General features: G+C 34.8%; 2 protein-coding genes across 2 annotated transcripts in view; both read left to right on the top strand.

Moving 5' to 3' along the window:
* The window catches only part of LOC143256249 (uncharacterized), a 31,358-nt gene extending 26,396 nt beyond the window's left edge, over positions 1-4,962 (top strand). Inside the window, exon 7 of the mRNA XM_076513197.1 lies at positions 3,957-4,962. Within this exon, the coding sequence (XP_076369312.1) occupies positions 3,957-4,962 (1,006 nt within the window). The remainder of the gene's footprint in view (positions 1-3,956) is intronic.
* Positions 4,963-5,029: 67 nt separating this feature from the next.
* LOC143256248 (uncharacterized) lies at positions 5,030-23,247 on the top strand. The gene is made up of 5 exons (XM_076513196.1): positions 5,030-5,290; positions 16,915-17,750; positions 18,888-19,509; positions 19,738-21,210; positions 22,234-23,247. Exons 1-5 carry the CDS (start codon positions 5,030-5,032, stop codon positions 22,744-22,746), a joined length of 3,705 nt encoding a protein of 1,234 aa, XP_076369311.1. The 3' UTR covers positions 22,747-23,247.
* The last annotated feature ends 275 nt before the right edge of the window (positions 23,248-23,522 follow it).

The raw sequence follows: 23,522 nt of genomic DNA, 5'->3' as shown, positions 1-23,522 counted from the left end.
AAGAGTTTGAACATCAACATACAGAGTCCCTACATCAACAGAAAGAGTTCCAACATCAACATACAGAGTCCCTACATCAACATAAAGAGTTCCAACATCAACATACAGAGTCCCTACATCAACAGAAAGAGTTCCAACATCAACATAAAGAGTTCCTACATCAACATAAAGAGTTCCAACATCAACATAAAGAGTTCCAACATCAACATAGAGAGTCCCTACATCAACAGAAAGAGTTTCAACATCAACATACAGAGTCCCTACATCAACAGAAAGAGTTCCAACATCAACATACAGAGTTCCTACATCAACATAAAGAGTTCCAACATCAACATAGAGTTCCAACATCAACATAGAGAGTCCCTACATCAACAGAAAGAGTTTCAACATCAACATACAGAGTCCCTACATCAACAGAAAGAGTTCCAACATCAACATACAGAGTCTCTACATCAACATACAGTGTCCCTAGATCAACATATAAAGTTCCTAGATGAACATACGGAGTTCGGGGATCAGCGTACAGAGTCCCGAGACGATTATACGGAGTTTCGAGATAACAAATTTACACTTTACACAGAAATGTGTATACATCCAGCAACTCCAGGACAAACGTCTAAGCAGGACATTCGAATATTTTAAGAAAAACGTGCCCAAAAATGAACTTTTTCGCACATTAGATCGCTGTGTCATACAGAATGGAAATGAACCTTAGAACCTCTGATCTATTAACATGTACTATAGGTTTAGACAATAGACACCTCTTCGTAGACTTATCGTTTATAAAGAGAGTATTAATAGAGTATTTGTGTGAAAATATATAGTGTAAATTATGAAGTGAAGCAACATTAGCACATGTGGACTACAAATAGCAAGTGTATCCTTGTGGGAAAGCGGAATATAAATTCACATGACTCTAGTAAGGGCAAATATCGTACACTAAATTTTCGTGTATTCAACGCCTTTATGTCAGTGTTAATCATTGATATAGTTTGCCCACCACATCGGTGCAGATGAAGGAAGAGGTCAAGTTTACAGCTGACTCCCCCAGGTCTATACGGTTTTCACTTGACCTTTCCCCCCTAGGCCCATATGGTTTTAACCTAATGCTCACAAATTCATATGCATATGCTTTTAGTTTGACCCGTCCAGGTTCATATAGTTTTAACATAATCATCCAAGGTCGATATGGTTTGCATCTTCCCCCCTCCAAGGTTCATATGGTTTTCCCCTGACCCTTCCAGGTCCATATGGATCTGAATTCCGGTGAAGGATACAGAGCACTGTTCACAAGAAACATCAAGAACTCGAGACCTTTGTTTAGTCTTTTCTGTTAAAAAATATCTAAACATCGCCTCTCTGTCCAGAGAATACCTTGGGAACGACAACTGGTATGATTACATTGCGTGTTGGGACAGACACTCAGTTACTGCTGACTGCGTTTTACCACTTATCTGTTGCTTCATTTACTGGTTCGTGCAGATGGAATCTGGAAAGAAACCAGAACCATAACACTGCTCTGAAATTTCCAGAAGAGAACTCTATATGATCTGTTTCTTTTGAGAACTGACTTCATATAAATTGTAGTTTTAAACACAAATCTTGTTTAGAGTCCACGAACCTGAGAGTGAGAAAGAAGTTCTTTACTACATTAAATAGTCTAGGTTTGGGGCTGTTTGTTCTTAAGTAACGACAATGCTACATTATAGACTATCTGTACTGTGCCCACCGCAGGTATCTAAATCCAGTTTTTGGCGTTGTAACTCTCATACTTACCGCTGAGCCAAAGGAGAGCAGACCATGGCTAACGATCTTATGAACAATCTGTGATTTGATTTTCTACAATAAATGATCTTTGTCTTGGTAATATATCAACGAGACAGCTTTTGTACACAATAATATAAAGACAACACATGCGACAGCATAAAACTCGGTCCTACTTGGACTCAACGTGTTTCTACTTTAAGCCTAATGCCAGTATTTAGCTTCAGTAAAGCCCGGCATGGCCAAGCGTGTTAAGGCGTGCGACTCGTAATCTGAGGGTCGCGGGTTCGCATCCCCGTGGCGCCAAACATGCTCGCCCTCCCAGCCGTGGGGCGTTATAATGTGACAGTCAATCCCACTATTCGTTGGTAAAAGAGTAGCCCAAGAGTTGGCGGTGGGTGATGATGACTAGCTGCCTTCCCTTTAGTCTTACACTGCTAAATTAGGGACAGCTAGCGCAGATAGCCCTTGAGTAGCTTTGTGCAAAATTAAAAAAAAACAAAAAAGCTTGAGCAAATAATGAGGGGAACCCCAAGTGTCACCTTGCGTACAAAATAAGGGGAACCTCTGTGTCACATCACTGCTCGGTTTGATCCAAATATCACTTTGTTCACAGTAATATTTTATAGTGTATTAGATAGTGTGACACATGACGGCTCGGTTCGATCCAAATATCACTTTGTTTACAGCAATATTTGAAAGGATATTAGATAGTGTGACATATAACGGCTCGGTTTGTTCCAAATATCACTTTGTCACAGTAATATTTTATACTGTATACTGTGTCAAGAATGGAGCTCGTTAAGTCTTTATCTGATTGGTTGAAAGTATGACGTACCGCTATAAATGTAGCAAATGTATTGGCTGTGTATTTGAAAGCTATAAAATAGAGTAAAGTGGAATTAGTTTAAGAACTATTTTATAGAAAATCTGTTCTGATTCACTCCTACTATATAAATTAATTAATTACTAATGAAAATCATCCTAAATTACAATTTGTCTATATTTAGAAAGGTCTATCCAACACTCGCAAACCGAGTGGCCAAATGAAAGTAAATTTTTACAATACTTTAATTCCCAACTTCTGATTGGTTGTAAATATGAGCTTTTCCAATAAAAGGAAAATTGAATACAGAAAATTTGAAATATGTAAGGATTCTATGGTTTATTCAGTCATGTATGGTGATATTTATCTTGAATCAATATATCTTGGTTGGAAGTATAGAGAACCCTGAAAGTAAATGGCAAAGAAGAAAAAAAATATATCCTGTTTTCATTTTACAGCACGCGTGGCCAGGTGTTAGGAAAATTTTCTTTCTATAAAAACATTTTTCCTTATAGGAAGTTGAACGTTTATTTTTGTTTTTTGGAATTTCGCACAAAGCTACTCGAGGGCTATCTGTGCTAGCCCTCCCTAATTTAGCAGTGTAAGACTAGAGGGAAGGCAGCTAGTCATCGCCACCCACCGCCAACTCTTGGGTTACTCTTTTACCAACGAATAGTGGGATTGACCGTCACATTATACACCCCCACGGCTGGGAGGGCGAGCATGTTTAGCGCGACGCGGGCGCGAATCCGCGAATTACGAGTCGCACGCCTTACGCGCTTGGCCATGCCAGGCCCGAAGTTAAACGTATCTGGAAAGATAGGTTCTTAAGAGATTTTCCACCTTGACTATTTCCAGGAAAGAGAAACACGGGGAGTCACAGATAATCAGATAAGTCATTTTGTGGAAATATATAAACATCAAATACATTTTATTAAGCCGACTGGGTTAGAGTCTAAGGTTAGAGTCTTAATGCACCGCCGAACGTGTTTTGTACTCACAACTCTGGGGAGTACGACAGATACCATGGGCACTCAAACTGGTGGAATATGAGTAACCACATGACTCTTGTTAACTAGTTTTCAACCCTTTTGTCAACAGTTCTAAATTAGGGACGCCAATGCACAAAAATAGGGGTTTCTAATTTGGTCGTTTATGTGTCGCATAATATGCCAGTCAGGCTAAAAATGTCAGATACTTTTTTTATGGAGTCTCATCTTTGAATTCTGACCAATTCTGATACATCTACTTTAGATCTAATACCACATGTTAAGTACAATAAGAACTGTTTTTTTTAATAATATATATATATATATATATATCATGGTACGTAAATAAACGATTTTTTTTTCCTTTTTTTCAATAGAATAGTCCATGGACAACTGGAAGGTTCCAAAGAAATGCCTGATGAGTTTGTAATGATAGACCAAAGGGCAGATGTCATCATTCCCGTACTTCTGCCAATCCACAAACCGGGATCGTCGCCGCTAGAGTGCAGCACCGCAATTAACAACGACGCTATTCTTGATTTAGAGGCAGCTTTGTGGACACTGGACAAAATTAATAATGATGCGCAATTCTTGCCGGGAGTTCGTTTGGGAGCTGTTGTTATTGACACGTGTGGGTCAGTTCTAAAGGTCGCTCAGCACTTGTCAAGCTTTCTTACAGAAAGCTCCGAGGAACTCGATAGCATCTCAATGTTAGCTGTCGTCTCTGCCACATCACCAGAAGTAGCTGCCATTGCAGAATCAATATTGAGTCCTCTGAACCTCACGAGTGTGTCCACTGAGGACCTTTCAACCGATAAGAAGAGGGATTCTTACGGTTTACAAACAGCTGCATCAGCGAAAACGAAGTCCAAGGCCATCGTCGAAGCCCTCATGCACTTCGGATGGACATTTGTAACAGTTGTTCACAGTACAGATTACGACAGTTTTCGTGGTCTTCGGGCGTTTACCACAGAAGTCAAGTATGCTTCCATCTGTATTGACGTTCAACTTTCAATGGAAGGAGTGGATAATACTGAAACTGGATTATTAAATTTGCACAAGATAATAAGAAAATTGGTGGATTCCAGAAATCGTGGTGTTGCGGTGGTCATCCTTTTTCTGAGTGACCATGATACCGGTCTTTTCTTTTCTGCCTTTCAGAAAGCAACAGTTGATGGATTAGTCGCCCGTAACGATTTTGTTTGGTTAAGAAACGGAGTCAGGGAAGTGGATTTAGATATCTTAGAGAAGTTTGGGAAAGACATTTCTGGTTCCTTGGTTTTCAGGGAAGCCTTTAAAGAGGTCCAGGAATTTGTGACGCACTTCCGGCGACTTAGTCCAGAAACAAACAAACGCAACCCTTGGTTCCAAAAAATACACTGAAGAACGTGCTAGGTGTACCGACCCAGAATGTACTGGTTCTTTACGAAATGCTGGGACTGTAAAAGTTATGCAAGCTGTGTTGTCGATCGCTTCTGGTCTGGCTCGCTTCAGAAATGAGTTTTGCAAAGCCGAAAGGGGGCTGTGCCATCATTTACTTCGTCAGCCATCACTACGCCTCAACCTTAACAAATATATTCGGCATACAGCGTCTGCAAGACCAGATGAAAAGAAGTCAATTTTCATATTCAAAGACGATGGAGTTGGCGATGTTCCAATCGAAATCTTTAATATGAAGAGAGGAAGTAAGAAGACATTTAATTATCAACAGGTACATTCTGAGAACCTAAGTATTACCTGACGTTGTTACCTCGTATCCAAATCTTTACAATTCATCATTTCTGTATACGTTTAAATAGTATTTCCTCTTGATTAAAATAACACGTTCTTAATGTTTTTGCTATAGCATAATAACTTCAAAATATGTAATTTAAAAGTAAAGCTTCAAGTACAGTGTGCACATCATGCCAGGCGCTAACGAAATGACGTTTTCCATAGACCCATTATATGTATGTTATATGTATTATATGTATGTGTTATATGTATTGTGTTATATGTATTATATGTATGTGTTATATGTATTGTGTTATATGTATTATATGTATGTGTTATATGTATCATATGTATGTGTTATATGTATGTTATATGTATTATATGTATGTGTTATATGTATTGTGTTATATGTATGTGTTATACGTCCTTGTTATATGTATATACGTATGTGTTATATATATGTGTTATATGTATTATATGTATGTGTTATATGTATTGTGTTATATGTATTATATGTATGTGTTATATGTATTGTGTTATATGTATATATGTATGTGTTATATGTATTGTGTTATATGTATTATATGTATGTGTTATATGTATTGTGTTATATGTATTGTGTTATATGTATTATATGTATGTGTTATATGTATTGTGTTATATGTATTATATGTATGTGTTATATATATTGTGTTATATGTATTATATGTATTATATGTATGTGTTATATGTATTGTGTTATATGTATTATATGTATGTGTTATATGTATTGTGTTATATGTATTATATGTGTGTGTTACCATCTATCACCCAAAATTGATTGTCTCAGTTATCGTAATTTTTGTCATGGTAACTGGAAACTGTCCGATGGTGGACATTAAGCATTTGTTTCAGTATTTTTCCTGTACAAGAAGGGGAAAAACCTCTGAAACAAGCCACACTTCCATGTTTAAATAATTTGGCTTATATCACACAGAGTTGATTGGTTATTTAAATAGGCACTGTTCAATGGTGTAAGTCAGCTACTATCTTTTAAGATTTCTGCCCGAGATGGTAAAAACCATCTTTAAATATGGCTCTTTTCCATCTTTTTTATATGTTTTTGACTCTGAATTTAGAAACAAACTAAGTGTGTCGTTTATTACATTCCACAAAGCAGGGTGACCCTGACATGGCCTGGTGGTTAGGGTCGCGAGTTAGAATCCCTGTCACATAGAACATGCTCGCTATTTCAGTCGTGGGGATGTTATAATGTTACAGTCGACCCACTCGTTGTTGATAAACGAATAGTCCAAGAGTTGGCGGTGGGTATTGTTGACTAGCTGCCTTACCCTAGTCTATCGCTGGTAAATTAGAGACGGCTAATGTAGAATTTTTTTTTTTGTAGTTTAGCAGAAAATTCACAAACAAACCAAAAATTACTGATTTAGTAACGAAACAAAGAATGTTTATAGGTAGCCCAACATTAGGTATTGAAATGTGATTTCCATCGTTTGAAGTCCGCAGACATACTGTTGTGGCCTGGGGAGTATCATATAACATTGTTTTTACATAGTTTTTGCTTCCTTAGTGGTTGTCTAAATTTAGTATTATATTCGAGGTTAACTTTCGTATCCAAGAAACATAACCTTGTCAAAACAAACGTTCATGTTGAAATAAATTGTATGAAAGAACAAATTCTGCAAAAAGGTGGGGTGAAAGTTAATTAAGAAAAAATTGGGGAGCATAAGACCCTTTTTTATATTCACGTTTCTGATTATTTCAGTTGCAATAAGAAAAGAACTCAAGTCACGTGGTTTAACCTAGCGGCAGAGGAGATTAATTAACTTTTAAAATGATCAAAAGATATTCTTAAACAGCAACACTGTATACACTACAGATGAACAGCCACGAGTTCAGATTAAATATCTACATGTAATGTATTGTTTGTGATGGACCTTTGTTTACAATATGTTTAGTTACAGTTGTACAGCCCCGAGTTCAGGTTAAATATCTACATGTAATGTTTTGTTTCGTGATGGACCTCTGCTTACAATATGTTTAGTTACAGTTGTACAGCCCCGAGTTCAGATTAAATATCTACATGTAATGTTTTGTCTGAGATGGACCTTTGATTACTATATGTTTAGTTACAGTTGTACAGCCCCGAGTTCAGATTAAATATCTACATTTAATGTTTTGTTTGTGATGGACCTTTGTTTACAATATGTTTAGTTACAGTTGTACAGTCCAGAGTTCAGGTTAAATATCTACATGTAATGTTTTGTTTCGTGATGGACCTCTGTTTACAATATGTTTAGTTACAGTTGTACAACCCCTAGTTCAGGTTAAATATCTACATGTAATGTTTTGTTTGTGATGGACCTTTGTTTACTATATGTTTAGTTACAGTTGTACAATCCGTAGTTCTAAGTATAATGTTTTGTTTCATGATGGACCTCTGTTTACTATATGTTTAGTTACAGTTGTACAATCCGTAGTTCTAAGTATAATGTTTTGTTTCATAATGGACCTCTGTTTACAATATGTTTAGTTACAGTTGTACAATCCGTAGTTCTAAGTATAATGTTTTGTTTCATGATGAACCTCTGTTTACTATATGTTTAGTTACAGTTGTACAATCCGTAGTTCTAAGTATAATGTTTTGTTTCATGATGGACCTCTGTTTACTATATGTTTAGTTACAGTTGTACAATCCGTAGTTCTAAGTACATTGTTTTGTTTCATGATGAACCTCTGTTTACAATATGTTTAGTTACAGTTGTACAATCCGTAGTTCTAAGTATAATGTTTTGTTTCATGATGAACCTCTGTTTACTATATGTTTAGTTACAGTTGTACAATCCGTAGTTCTAAGTATAATGTTTTGTTTCATGATCAACCTCTGTTTACTATATGTTTAGTTACAGTTGTACAATCCGTAGTTCTAAGTATAATGTTTTGTTTCATGATGAACCTCTGTTTACTATATGTTTAGTTACAGTTGTACAATCCGTAGTTCAAAGTATAATGTTTTGTTTCATGATGGACCTCTGTTTACTATATGTTTAGTTACAGTTGTACAATCCGTAGTTCTAAGTACAATATTTTGTTTCATGATGAACCTCTGTTTACTATATGTTTAGTTACAGTTGTACAATCCATAATTCTAAGTATAATGTTTTGTTTCATGATGAACCAATGTTTACTATATGTTTAGTTACAGTTGTACAATCCGTAGTTCTAAGTATAATGTTTTGTTTCATGATGAACCTCTGTTTACTATATGTTTAGTTACAGTTGTACAATCCGTAGTTCTAAGTACATTGTTTTGTTTCATGATGAACCTCTGTTTACTATATGTTTAGTTACAGTTGTACAATCCATAGTTCTAAGTATAATGTTTTGTTTCATGAAGAACCAATGTTTACTATGTGTTTAGTTACAGTTGTACAATCCGTAGTTCTAAGTATAATGTTTTGTTTCATGATGAACCTCTGTTTACTATATGTTTAGTTACAGTTGTACAATCCGTAGTTCTAAGTATAATGTTTTGTTTCATGATCAACCTCTGTTTACTATATGTTTAGTTACAGTTGTACAATCCGTAGTTCTAAGCATAATGTTTTGTTTCATGATGAACCTCTGTTTACTATATGTTTAGTTACAGTTGTACAATCCGTAGTTCTATGTACATTGTTTTGTTTCATGATGAACCTCTGTTTACTATATGTTTAGTTACAGTTGTACAATCCGTAGTTCCAAGTATAATGTTTTGTTTCATGATGGACCTCTGTTTACTATATGTTTAGTTACAGTTGTACAATTCGTAGTTCTAAGTATAATGTTTTGTTTCATGATGGACCTCTGTTTACAATATGTTTAGTTACAGTTGTACAATCCGTAGTTCTAAGTATAATGTTTTGTTTCATGATGAACCTCTGTTTACTATATGTTTAGTTACAGTTGTACAATCCGTAGTTCTAAGTATAATGTTTTGTGTCGTGATGAACCTCTGATTACTATATGTTTAGTTACAGTTGTACAATCCGTAGTTCTAAGTACATTGTTTTGTTTCATGATGAACCTCTGTTTACTATATGTTTAGTTACAGTTGTACAATCCGTAGTTCTAAGTATAATGTTTTGTTTCATGATGAACCTCTGTTTACTATATGTTTAGTTACAGTTGTACAATCCGTAGTTCTAAGTATAATGTTTTGTTTCATGATGAACCTCTGTTTACTATATGTTTAGTTACAGTTGTACAATCCGTAGTTCTAAGTATAATGTTTTGTTTCATGATCAACCTCTGTTTACTATATGTTTAGTTACAGTTGTACAATCCGTAGTTCTAAGTATAATGTTTTGTTTCATGATGAACCTCTGTTTACTATATGTTTAGTTACAGTTGTACAATCCGTAGTTCAAAGTATAATGTTTTGTTTCATGATGGACCTCTGTTTACTATATGTTTAGTTACAGTTGTACAATCCGTAGTTCTAAGTACAATATTTTGTTTCATGATGAACCTCTGTTTACTATATGTTTAGTTACAGTTGTACAATCCATAGTTCTAAATATAATGTTTTGTTTCATGATGAACCAATGTTTACTATATGTTTAGTTACAGTTGTACAATCCGTAGTTCTAAGTATAATGTTTTGTTTCATGATGAACCTCTGTTTACTATATGTTTAGTTACAGTTGTACAATCCGTAGTTCTAAGTACATTGTTTTGTTTCATGATGAACCTCTGTTTACTATATGTTTAGTTACAGTTGTACAATCCATAGTTCTAAGTATAATGTTTTGTTTCATGAAGAACCAATGTTTACTATGTGTTTAGTTACAGTTGTACAATCCGTAGTTCTAAGTATAATGTTTTGTTTCATGATGAACCTCTGTTTACTATATGTTTAGTTACAGTTGTACAATCCGTAGTTCTAAGTATAATGTTTTGTTTCATGATCAACCTCTGTTTACTATATGTTTAGTTACAGTTGTACAATCCGTAGTTCTAAGCATAATGTTTTGTTTCATGATGAACCTCTGTTTACTATATGTTTAGTTACAGTTGTACAATCCGTAGTTCTAAGTACATTGTTTTGTTTCATGATGAACCTCTGTTTACTATATGTTTAGTTACAGTTGTACAATCCGTAGTTCCAAGTATAATGTTTTGTTTCATGATGGACCTCTGTTTACTATATGTTTAGTTACAGTTGTACAATTCGTAGTTCTAAGTATAATGTTTTGTTTCATGATGGACCTCTGTTTACAATATGTTTAGTTACAGTTGTACAATCCGTAGTTCTAAGTATAATGTTTTGTTTCATGATGAACCTCTGTTTACTATATGTTTAGTTACAGTTGTACAATCCGTAGTTCTAAGTATAATGTTTTGTGTCGTGATGAACCTCTGATTACTATATGTTTAGTTACAGTTGTACAATCCGTAGTTCTAAGTACATTGTTTTGTTTCATGATGAACCTCTGTTTACTATATGTTTAGTTACAGTTGTACAATCCATAGTTCTAAGTATAATGATTTGTTTCATAATGAACCAATGTTTACTATATGTTTAGTTACAGTTGTACAATCCGTAGTTCTAAGTATAATGTTTTGTTTCATGATGAACCTCTGTTTACTATATGTTTAGTTACAGTTGTACAATCCGTAGTTCTAAGTACATTGTTTTGTTTCATGATGATCCTCTGTTTACTATATGTTTAGTTACAGTTGTACAATCCGTAATTCTAAGTACATTGTTTTGTTTCATGATGAACCTCTGTTTACTATATGTTTAGTTACAGTTGTACAATCCATAGTTCTAAGTATAATGTTTTGTTTCATGATGAACCTCTGTTTACTATATGTTTAGTTACAGTTGTACAATCCGTAGTTCTAAGTACATTGTTTTGTTTCATGATGAACCTCTGTTTACTATATGTTTAGTTACAGTTGTACAATCCATAGTTCTAAGTATAATGTTTTGTTTCATGATGAACCAATGTTTACTATATGTTTAGTTACAGTTGTACAATCCGTAGTTCTAAGTATAATGTTTTGTTTCATGATGAACCTCTGTTTACTATATGTTTAGTTACAGTTGTACAATCCGTAGTTCTAAGTACATTGGTTTGTTTCATGATGATCCTCTGTTTACTATATGTTTAGTTACAGTTGTACAATCCGTAGTTCTAAGTACATTGTTTTGTTTCATGATGAACCTCTGTTTACTATATGTTTAGTTACAGTTGTACAATCCGTAGTTCTAAGTACATTGTTTTGTTTCATGATGAACCTCTGTTTACTATATGTTTAGTTACAGTTGTACAATCCGTAGTTCTAAGTATAATGTTTTGTTTCATGATGAACCAATGTTTACTATATGTTTAGTTACAGTTGTACAATCCATAGTTCTAAGTATAATGTTTTGTTTCATGATCAACCTCTGTTTACTATATGTTTAGTTACAGTTGTACAATCCGTAGCTCTAAGTATAATGTTTTGTTTCATGATGGACCTCTGTTTATTATATGTTTAGTTACAGTTGTACAATTCGTAGTTCTAAGTATAATGTTTTGTTTCATGATGGACCTCTGTTTACTATATGTTTAGTTACAGTTGTACAATCCGTAGTTCTAAGTATAATGTTTTGTGTCGTGATGAACCTCTGTTTACTATATGTTTAGTTACAGTTGTACAATCCATAGTTCTAAGTATAATGTTTTGTTTCATGATGAATCTCTGTGTACTATATGTTTAGTTACAGTTGTACAATCCGTAGTTCTAAGTACAATGTTTTGTTTCATGATGAACCTCTGTTTACTATATGTTTAGTTACAGTTGTACAATCCATAGTTCTAAGTATAATGTTTTGTTTCATGATGAACCTCTGTTTACTATATGTTTAGTTACAGTTGTACAATCCGTAGTTCTAAGTACATTGTTTTGTTTCATGATGAACCTCTGTTTACTATATGTTTAGTTACAGTTGTACAATCCATAGTTCTAAGTATAGTGTTTTGTTTCATGATGAACCTCTGTTTACTATATGTTTAGTTACAGTTGTACAATCCGTAGTTCTAAGTACATTGTTTTGTTTCATGATGAACCTCTGTTTACTATATGTTTAGTTACAGTTGTACAATCCATAGTTCTAAGTATAATGTTTTGTTTCATGATGAACCAATGTTTACTATATGTTTAGTTACAGTTGTACAATCCGTAGTTCTAAGTATAATGTTTTGTTTCATGATGAACCTCTGTTTACTATATGTTTAGTTACAGTTGTACAATCCGTAGTTCTAAGTACATTGGTTTGTTTCATGATGATCCTCTGTTTACTATATGTTTAGTTACAGTTGTACAATCCGTAGTTCTAAGTACAATGTTTTGTTTCATGATGAACCACTGTTTACTATATGTTTAGTTACAGTTGTACAATCCGTAGTTCTAAGTATAATGTTTTGTTTCATGATCAACCTCTGTTTACTATATGTTTAGTTACAGTTGTACAATCCGTAGTTCTAAGTATAATGTTTTGTTTCATGATGAACCTCTGTTTACTATATGTTTAGTTACAGTTGTACAATCCGTAGTTCTAAGTATAATGTTTTGTTTCATGATCAACCTCTGTTTACTATATGTTTAGTTACAGTTGTACAATCCGTAGTTCTAAGTATAATGTTTTGTTTCATGATGAGCCTCTGTTTACTATATGTTTAGTTACAGTTGTAGAATCCGTAGTTCTAAGTATAATGTTTTGTTTCATGATGGACCTCTGTTTACTATATGTTTAGTTACAGTTGTACAATCCGTAGTTCTAAGTATAATGTTTTGTTTCATGATGAACCTCTGTTTACTATATGTTTAGTTACAGTTGTACAATCCGTAGTTCTAAGTATAATGTTTTGTTTCATGATGAACCTCTGTTTACTATATGTTTAGTTACAGTTGTACAATCCGTAGTTCTAAGTATAATGTTTTGTTTCATGATGGACCTCTGTTTACTATATGTTTAGTTACAGTTGTACAATCCGTAGTTCTAAGTATAATGTTTTGTTTCATGATGAACCTCTGTTTACTATATGTTTAGTTACAGTTGTACAATCCGTAGTTCAAAGTATAATGTTTTGTTTCATGATGGACCTCTGTTTACTATATGTTTAGTTACAATTGTACAATTCGTAGTTTTAAGTATAATGTTTTGTTTCATGATCAACCTCTGTTTACTATATGTTTAGTTACAGTTGTACAATCCGTAGTTCTAAGTATAATGTTTTGTTTCATGATCAACCTCTGTTTACTATATGTTTAGTTACAGTTGTACAATCCGTAGTTCTAAGTATAATGTTTTGTTTCATGATCAACCTCTGTTTACTATATGTTTAGTTACAGTTGTACAATCCGTAGCTCTAAGTATAATGTTTTGTTTCATGATGGACCTCTGTTTACTATATGTTTAGTTACAGTTGTACAATTCGTAGTTCTAAGTATAATGTTTTGTTTCATGATGGACCTCTGTTTACTATATGTTTAGTTACAGTTGTACAATCCGTAGTTCTAAGTATAATGTTTTGTGTCGTGATGAACCTCTGTTTACTATATGTTTAGTTACAGTTGTACAATCCATAGTTCTAAGTATAATGTTTTGTTTCATGATGAATCTTTGTGTACTATATGTTTAGTTACAGTTGTACAATCCGTAGTTCTAAGTACAATGTTTTGTTTCATGATGAACCTCTGTTTACTATATGTTTAGTTACAGTTGTACAATCCATAGTTCTAAGTATAATGTTTTGTTTCATGATGAACCAATGTTTACTATATGTTTAGTTACAGTTGTACAATCCGTAGTTCTAAGTGTAATGTTTTGTTTCATGATGAACATCTGTGTACTATATGTTTAGTTACAGTTGTACAATCCGTAGTTCTAAGTACATTGTTTTGTTTTATGATGAACCTCTGTTTACTATATGTTTAGTTACAGTTGTACAATCCGTAGTTCTAAGTACATTGTTTTGTTTGATGATGAACCTCTGTTTACTATATGTTTAGTTACAGTTGTACAATCAATAGTTCTAAGTATAATGTTTTGTTTCATGATGAACCTCTGTTTACTATATGTTTAGTTACAGTTGTACAATCCGTAGTTCTAAGTATAATGTTTTGTTTCGTGATGAACCTCTGTTTACTATATGTTTAGTTACAGTTGTACAATCCGTAGTTCTAAGTATAATGTTTTGTTTCATGATGGACCTCTGTTTACTATATGTTTAGTTACAGTTGTACAATTCGTAGTTTTAAGTATAATGTTTTGTTTCGTGATGGACCTCTGTTTACTATATGTTTAGTTACAGTTGTACAATCCGTAGTTCTAAGTATAATGTTTTGTTTCATGATGAACCTCTGTTTACTATATGTTTAGATACAGTTGTACAATCCGTAGTTCTAAGTATAATGTTTTGTTTCATGATGAACCTCTGTTTACTATATGTTCAGTTACAGTTGTACAATCCGTAGTTCTAAGTATAATGTTTTGTTTCATGATCAACCTCTGTTTACTATATGTTTAGTTACAGTTGTACAATCCGTAGTTCTAAGCATAATGTTTTGTGTCATGATGAACCTCTGTTTACTATATGTTTAGTTACAGTTGTACAATCCGTAGTTCTAAGTACATTGTTTTGTTTCATGATGAACCTCTGTTTACTATATGTTTAGTTACAGTTGTACAATCCATAGTTCTAAGTATAATGTTTTGTTTCATGATGAACCTTTGTTTACTATATGTTTAGTTACAGTTGTACAATCCGTAGTTCTAAGTGCAATGTTTTGTTTCATGATGAACCTCTGTTTACTATATGTTTAGTTACAGTTGTACAATCCGTAGCTCTAAGTGTAATGTTTTGTTTCATGATGTACCTCTGTTTACTATATGTTTAGTTGCAGTTGTACAATCCGTAGTTCTAAGTATAATGTTTTGTTTCATGATGAACCTCTGTTTACTATATGTTTAGTTACAGTTGTACCATCCGTAGTTCTTAGTATAATGTTTTGTTTCATGATGAACCTCTGTTTACTATATGTTTAGTTATAGTTGTACAATCCATAGTTCTAAGTATAATGTTTTGTTTCGTTATGTACCTCTGTTTAGTATATGTTTAGCTACAGTTGTACAATCCGTAGTTCTAAGTATAATGTTTTGTTTCATGATGGACCTCTGTTTACAATATTTTTAGTTACAGTTGTACAATCCATAGTTCTAAGTATAATATTTTGTTTCATGATGGACCTCTGTTTACTATACTGTTTACTTTTTTAAAGCGAAGAATAAGAGAAACCATAATTTTACCACTTGTGATCGACTATTTATTTTAATGTAAGACAGATTTTTAATGAGATGTAATAATGATTAGATCTGTTCAGAAGCGAAACATTATTAACATTCATGTATTTAGAACAGCTTTAAGTATAGTGACATTCCTGCATTCGGAGGAGCTGTGATAATTGTGACATTTCTGAATTTGGAGCAAGTGTGATAATAGTGGCTTGCTTTCGGAGCAGCTATAACAGTAATGGCATTTCATTATTTGGAGCAGTTGTAACAATACTCCAGACTTGCCAAATGTTCAGTCCTATAATGTTCTCGTACTTGTTCCACGAAGCCATTTCTGGATAGATGTATTTTGAGAAGGTTCGAAGTTATAGTGATATGAAATGTTATAGATCTTGACTATTGAAATGATGAAATAGAATTGATAAGTATCTATCAAAGCCATATATTAATTGTCATATATCTCTAAATTGGTACGTATCTGTATAACTTTGGAGTAGATTTCGGGTGTATCTTCGTAGTGAGATTTCATATATCTCTCAATTGGTACTTTTATAACCAATACTCTCTCTATGCTGTGCGGACGCATAACTAATGAACTGCCAGTCATTTCCTCAGAAAAGATAAGGAACCTGAGCGAGTTGACCCGCTCTAATGGCTCTGACATGACAATGAATAGGCCTAAAGCCCAAATAACCAACTGATAACATTGCAAAGCGACTTAATGGTCCAATAAGGTTGATGATCTAAATATACTGTAAAAGAAAGAAAGAAACAAAGTAGTAGCACACAACTGCATATTATCTTGTTTCTGGTGCACGTAAAAAAAAAAATTATTCCGCACATAAATGACAAATATTAGAAGGAACATTTTCTATTATTTGGAAAGCTAATCTAAATTTAATATTATGTTAAGTTAAATAAAAGTCTGTGTGTAAAGGATTTCAAGCTGAATCATAAGTTAATAATGTAAAAAAAAACAACCTTTTGTTTGATCATGTTCAGGAGCCTTAAGTTACTATACATTGTTTAACCATATTTTTTATATTATATGCGTAATTTAGCGCCATCTGTGCCAAAACAATGCGTAATAGGTTTGAAGACGAGATCGTAAAAGTAACAAAAAGTTTCAGTAAATTTAGAAGGATAACTTGGCTGGTTTTCGTATTATCATGTGCTGAAGTATCCATACTGTAGAATATTACAAAATAATTGGGCATATTTGTGATTAACATCAATCTTGGATAATATATTCATATATCTTGAATTATGGTAATTTATTATGTTGAATTCCTCAGGTTGCGGTATTTAATAATCATCTGACCACCTTGGCAAACATGGTAACTTATGGAAATCATGGAGAAGAGTTTCCAATGATGAATACAGTATCCGAATGTAGATCAGAGTGTGGTCGTTGTGAGAGTCTAAACTCAAGGTTTCTGGTTGTACGTTCCAAAGACCAACTGTATTTGGGTGCAACCTTTGGTGTTCACAAGTCATCTTTAAACACCCTAGAGTGTGGAGAGTTGGATTCGTCTGTTGGAATTCAGCACGTGGAAGCATTCTTGTGGGCATTAGACCAGGTCAACAATGACCCTCGAATCTTGCCTGGTGTTACTTTAGGGGGAGTAATTTTTGACACGTGCAACAGTGGTACAAAGACGTCACAAATTATTTTCGACTTTTTCAGCCAGCCATCACCCTCTCAAACTGAAGCCCGTCCCAAACTCCTATTTCCTGATGACGTAATGGGCTTCATCGCTGACCAGCACTACAATGTAGTGAAGCCTGTTGTTGACCTCACTATTTCTCAACAAGTGACCACGCTGGCACCAGAAGTTACCTCTTCAGAGTTCAATAACCTGAATTGGTATGATTACGTCTTAAGACTATCACTGCCAAACGTTTTGATAGCAGATGCCATGGTGAGGATCTTAAAACTGTTTCGTTGGAACTACATCTCTGTGGTGCATTCTCACAGAAATCATCAAGAAAGAGATCTCTTTCAGAACTTCAAGGCGGGGTCTGATAAAAACCACATCCAGTTGGCCCTGACAGAGAAGGTTCCAGATATTGAAGCTAGCTGGTTGACTATTCTTCGACGATTGAAGTCAAAAAGAGATGATGGAGCGAGGTATGCTATAAAAACTCTGTTTTCAATAGAACTGGTTATTTAGTTTGACAATAAGCTTGTCAACATAATTTGTTTTTCAATGTATAACTCATTTAGAATGTTTGCTTAGAAACTTAGGCTTTGTTCAGTACGAAGAAACTTTAGTAGAAGTGGTATAAAATATTGATGATTTGTGAGAAATACTCATGAATTGCTGGCTGTGGAGTGTTTGTAATTCTGAACGTAAAGTACTACCAAATATATTGACAAGTTATTGTTTTTCATATTACTTGATCCCAATGAAACTAAGAGATAGTCATAAAAATTTGGTGAAAAGGTTTGGCTTGTTTGTTTTGAATTTCGCGCAAAGCTACACGAGGGCTGTCTCCACTAACCGTCCATAATTTAGCAGCGTAAGAAGAGAGGGAAGGCAGCTCGTCATCACCACCCACCGCCAACTCTTAGGCTACTCTTCTACCAACGAATAGTGGGATTGACCGTAACGTTTGATGCGATGGGGATTCGAACCCGCGACCATTAGATTATGAGTCTAGTGCTTTAACCACCTGGTGAAAAATAAAATATTTAATATTTAAGTAAATCTACATAGTTTCGTAGTAGCAAACTACATATGTTTATAAGTACTAAAATGCAATTTCTATTTTACATATTTTTTCTGTAATTTGCTTGTTTTGAAGTTAAGCACAAATACAATGGGCTGTCTGTGCTCTGCTCACAACGGGTAGTGAAGTCCGGTTTCTAGCGTTATAAGTCCGCAGACATGCCGCTGTGCCACTGCGGGCTCCAGCAATTAGACTCTACGGTAAAAAAGTAGCACGTGCGGCTAATTTGCGTTTCAGTCAAACAGAAATTTCTTTTTATATCAACTATAAACATTTCAACGCGGTAGAAAAATAGATTAACGTGGAAACATGAAGAGTAGGTAATAATTTTACAATGTTTAGGAATAAGAGCGACTTGCTTCACGGAAGCAGTAAGGGTCTGTTAGTTTTAGAAAGAAATAAGAATAAGAAATCTTTTCAATGGAAATACAAAAACATATGGGAATGCATTAACCATGTGGTTGTGTTTGGCTATTAAGAACCTTTTGTTTTCCTCGACAAGTTACTAATCAAATAATTGTTGTTGTTTTTTTAGAGTTGTAGTACTTCTGTTATCTGGTGACCACCTGAAGAGGTTCTTCCAGAGTCTCCAGATGATAACTGAAGAGGGATCTGAGAAATTTGGACACTTTGTTTGGATAACCTATGAGAATCTCGAGGTCTTCCAAAAATTCCACAAATATTCAGTTGGTGCTCTTTCTGTCCGACAGGTGGCGGATCACGTACCTGGTTTCCAGGAATATTTTCAACGTTTGAACATTCGGATGAACCTTAGAAACATTTGGTTCCGAGAATATTGGGAACACGTGTTCGGATGTCGAGGAACAGCCTGCTATAGTGGACACCAGAGTGGATTCCATGATGTTCCTTTATTCCAAGATCCTGGTGTTAAAAACGTGGTGAGCAGTGTCTTTGCCCTAGCCCATAGCTTGGAAGTGGCAAGAGCTCATTTCTGTCCTGGAAGGTCCAGAGGAATTTGTGTCCAGATGAAAGAAAGTCCTGAGTCAAGAGAACTTATCTTAAATTCAACCAAGAATGCTCAAGTAGTTGAAAATGGCAGAATAAGGAAACTCTTTACAGAAAATAACTACGGAACTAAAGGATTAGACATTTTGAACTTCCGTCAAGTGGGAAACAACGCTCACTCTTTTGTAAAGGTATTTATCGTATTAAACCAACAGCTTATGTTCACGTCATAAGAATCGATTATATTTTAGGAGGAATGTCCAGGTTTATAAAAAAAAAAAATGCTTTCACGTGTTATTTGCAACGTTAGGTACTATTGTAAAATATTACTTTAATCCAAGTGTACAGTTTGAATTTCAAAATCGGAAATAAAACTAGAAGAAGTTGTTTTGGACACATTTTATTTTTCTTCACCACAGATTGGACATTACACAGAAGCAGAAGGATTGGATGTAGATATGAATAAGATTGATGGCTTTGACAACAGTGGCCATGAATATAACCTTCAGAAGGTTGTGTCCAGCTGTTTGAAAAGCGACGGATGTGGGAATCAGATTGTTTTCCGGCTGCCTACTGTAATGAAGTGGATTCCTAAAAATAACAGTTACGTCATTACATCTATGATGTCTCTCCATCACCCAGGGGAGACGTTTTTTTCATGTGGTTCGCTTAATACAAAATCTTTCCAAAATTTGGTAGCTCTGATTTTTGCCGTGCTGGAGATGAACAACAACATTGGGTTAATTCTAGGAGAGGCTCTAGGAGTTGTTGCTTTGGATGACTGTGGTAGAGTTCAAAGGGTTAAAGGAAACTTATTTAGTTATTTAACCACAGAACGTGAGAAGAGGCTTAACGAGTCTGGCACAGATTACAAAAACGTCATTGTTGCTCTGACATTCGACCACCAGGTGGCCTCTGAAGTTTCGCCTCTTCTGCAAGCGAACAAGATTCCCCAAGTGAGCACATCAATTGTGTGGTCAAACACATCGAGTGCTAGCACAAATCTGATTATGGCCATTCCATCCCCTGTGAAGTTACAAATATCGGCTGTATTGGCGCTGTTGAAGAAATATGATTGGACGTACGTCAACGTTATTACAACCAATGACGTATTTGGAAGAGCAGCACACGTACAGTTTGCCGAAACAGCGAAAAATTACAGTGTTTGCATCGCCGAAACTCTAGCGGTGAATATTGATTTTACTGTTAAAAACCTCACGAGGGAGTTTACTGCATTAACCACTGATGCAAACGTTCGTGTCACCGTGCTCTTGACGAACAGCACTCTTGCAACAAGTGTAATTTTAGAGATCGCTCAAGAAGCGAACCTCATTGAGCGTTTTACTTGGGTTGCCACCGAGGGATTTGGTTCCGATAATCGTCTTGAAGGAATTTTGATAAATAGTACACTGGATGCCTTCGTGGTGAAATTGGAGAACCACGAAATTCCAGAATTTCGCCATTTTATCACTGGAATGACTCTCACTGAGCACGATCCAGTTCCTGATTCTTGGTTTGAAGAATTTTGGCAACACCACTTCAGGTGCTGGCTACCAAGTAGCTTTATTGTTCAGCATCAGTACCCGGATGTGTGTACCGGACAGGAACGTTTCATAGAAGCCAACTTTCAACAGGATAGTCAGGTATACCGAACAATTACAACTACAAGATCCATAGGTCGTGCGCTTCGCTCTCTTCTGACCAAACACTGTCGTCCGTTTTCGAACGCTAGCAACTGTGAGGGCCTTAGAAGAGAACAGTTAGCTGGTGAGATTAGAAAAGTGCTTGAAGGTTCAGAAAGAGAACCCAGCGGTCCAGAAACTGGATCTATATTCGGCTATCAAGTTTTTAAAGTACAGAAAAATTTTGAAGGCAAATATTATAATCATTTGGTAAGTTTCTTATTCGGACATTGGAACTTTTCTGTGAGTGTTGTATACCAGATGATTAGCTATAACTTTCTTTTCATTTCAAATTTAATTTGACCAGATAGAGAAACATAAACTTCTTTTCATTTCAAATTTAAAAATTGTATCAGTTGAATGATTGGTATGGATATTGAGCATTGAATAATTTGATTAAAAAAAAACAATCTAAAATAATTCTGGCTTCTGATATTGACCCAAGTCTCAAAGTGTTTAATGTATTTCTGATTATAATATGAGTTTTGTTCAACTTTGGTGTAGTAAGATAATATAGTTTTAAACTACTTATAGTAAGATAATATAGTTTTAAACTACATATACCAAGATAATATAGTTTCAAACTACTTATACCAAGATAATATAGTTTTAAACTACTTATAATGAGATAATATAGTTTTAAACTACATATACAAAGATAATATAGTTTCAAACTACTTATACCAAGATAATATAGTTTTAAACTACTTATAATAAGATAATATAGTTTTAAACTACATATAGCAAGATAATATAGTTTCAAACTACTTATACCAAGATAATATATTTTTAAACTACTTATAGTAAGATAATATAGTTTTAAACTACTTATAATAAGATAATACAGTTTAAAACTACATATACCAAGATAATATAGTTTCAAACTAGTTATAGTAAGATAATATAGTTTTAAACTACTTATAATAAGATAATATAGTTTTAAACTACGTAGGGTAAGATAATATACTTTTAAACTAGTTATAATAAGATAATATAGTTTTAAACTACTTATAGTAAGATAATATAGTTTTAAACTACTTATGTTTTTGTTTAGATAACATCGAGCCTCAAATACTAAAATAAATTAAACTACATAAACACAGACATAAATATTAAGAAGTTGAACCAATATGTTGCTAATCTTGTGTTTTTGGATACTGAGTCAGCATAAGTTTAATGAAGTCCAACTGGGTATTTTAATATTAATTGCAGCTATTGTAAATCCTCATATAGATTGGGCTTTGGAAAAACAATAAACTTGACCTCTTCGAGGATTTTGTACTTTCCTACGACACACTGCCGACATCAGTGTGCTACGGGAAGTGTGAGAAGTGTAAAGATGACGAAGACAATAAAAATAACCTGCTGTACAGGGGTCCACTATACAGGAACTTCAAGACCCTGTGGGGCATTGTTGTCACGGCCCTTTCTCTTTTTGGAATCAGTATGGTGATAGTCTGCGCCCTCTATTTCCTGGTAGCGTTTCCGGTAGCGATCGGAACAACAGTACTGGGGTATGCCATTTTACTGGGACTTCTTATTTTATTCGGTGCAAACTTCCCCTTCATTCTCCCCCCAACAACTCACACATGCGCAGTACGCCGATTTGTTTTGGGGTTGGCTTACGCAGTCATTTTCTCCGGAATGCTGGCTAAGGTGACGAGTGCCTGGAGACTGATGGGCTACAGGGGCAGTGAAGCTCTGAGTAATGGCTCTCGTTTCAACACCCTATCGGTCTGCTGTTAATGGTCGCAGGCCTGGTTGCCATTCAAGTAATACTGACCAGTGCCTGGTTAGTGCTGCGGCCATCAGATGCCATTGTCTACAATCGGGTCTGGATGTGTTCTCCATCCTCTGTGCTTGAAGACAAGTTTGCTGCCATCTCTCTAGTGTATGTAATGTTGCTTTTGGCCTTGTCCATCCTCTTCTCCATCTTCACCTGGAAATGTGCCGACGGCAACAGGGAACCCCGCTGGATAATGGTCAGTTGTGTCGTGACGGTTTTGGTGTGGGTGGCCCGGACTGTTTTGTCCATCCACCTAAGTCCACGACACCGCGACGTTACGATCATTGTGGCTAACTTAACATCTGCTACTGTTATCATGTTGTGTTTATACGTACGTAAGATGTACATATACAGTAAATACACGAAACGTGCTCGCGAACGGGCGTTAAGACGCGTCTCCAGCCATCCAGGAAAGCTCGTTCCAAGTTTCCGAAAGAATGCGTGTCGTCATCAACTTACGGTGAGTGATTTATATTTATTTATGTCAAAAACTCTCATATTGCAGTTTTCACTTTTAGCCGTTTTACTGTTTATTTATAAGTCTATGTTTTGATAGAAGAAAGAGAGATTGATGCCTAAAATTAATAACTGAACCACCCGTAGTGGGTGGAACTCCATAATTACAGAATTGAGGGAAACGAGACAATTGTATGTTTCACGAGTCATTATTTTATTACAACCATCGTTTCGCCAGGAAGGGTTTCATCATGGCTGTAATAATTGTGGAACATTTAAC

Source organism: Tachypleus tridentatus, chromosome 7 (genome assembly GCF_004210375.1).
Source record: "Tachypleus tridentatus isolate NWPU-2018 chromosome 7, ASM421037v1, whole genome shotgun sequence".
Taxonomy (NCBI): Eukaryota; Metazoa; Arthropoda; class Merostomata; order Xiphosura; family Limulidae; genus Tachypleus; species Tachypleus tridentatus.
Note: the sequence above shows the minus strand (reverse complement) of the source record. Positions and strands in the feature narration are given on the sequence as shown.

Excerpts from the sequence above, each read along its gene's own strand:
- LOC143256248 (XM_076513196.1), top strand. The coding sequence starts at position 5,030 with ATGCAAGCTGTGTTGTCGATCGCTTCTGGTCTGGCTCGCTTCAGAAAT. Across the intron at positions 19,510-19,737 it reads ACGCTCACTCTTTTGTAAAG|ATTGGACATTACACAGAAGC; the intron begins GTATTTATCGTA and ends TCTTCACCACAG. Across the intron at positions 21,211-22,233 it reads GCAAATATTATAATCATTTG|ATTGGGCTTTGGAAAAACAA; the intron begins GTAAGTTTCTTA and ends ATCCTCATATAG.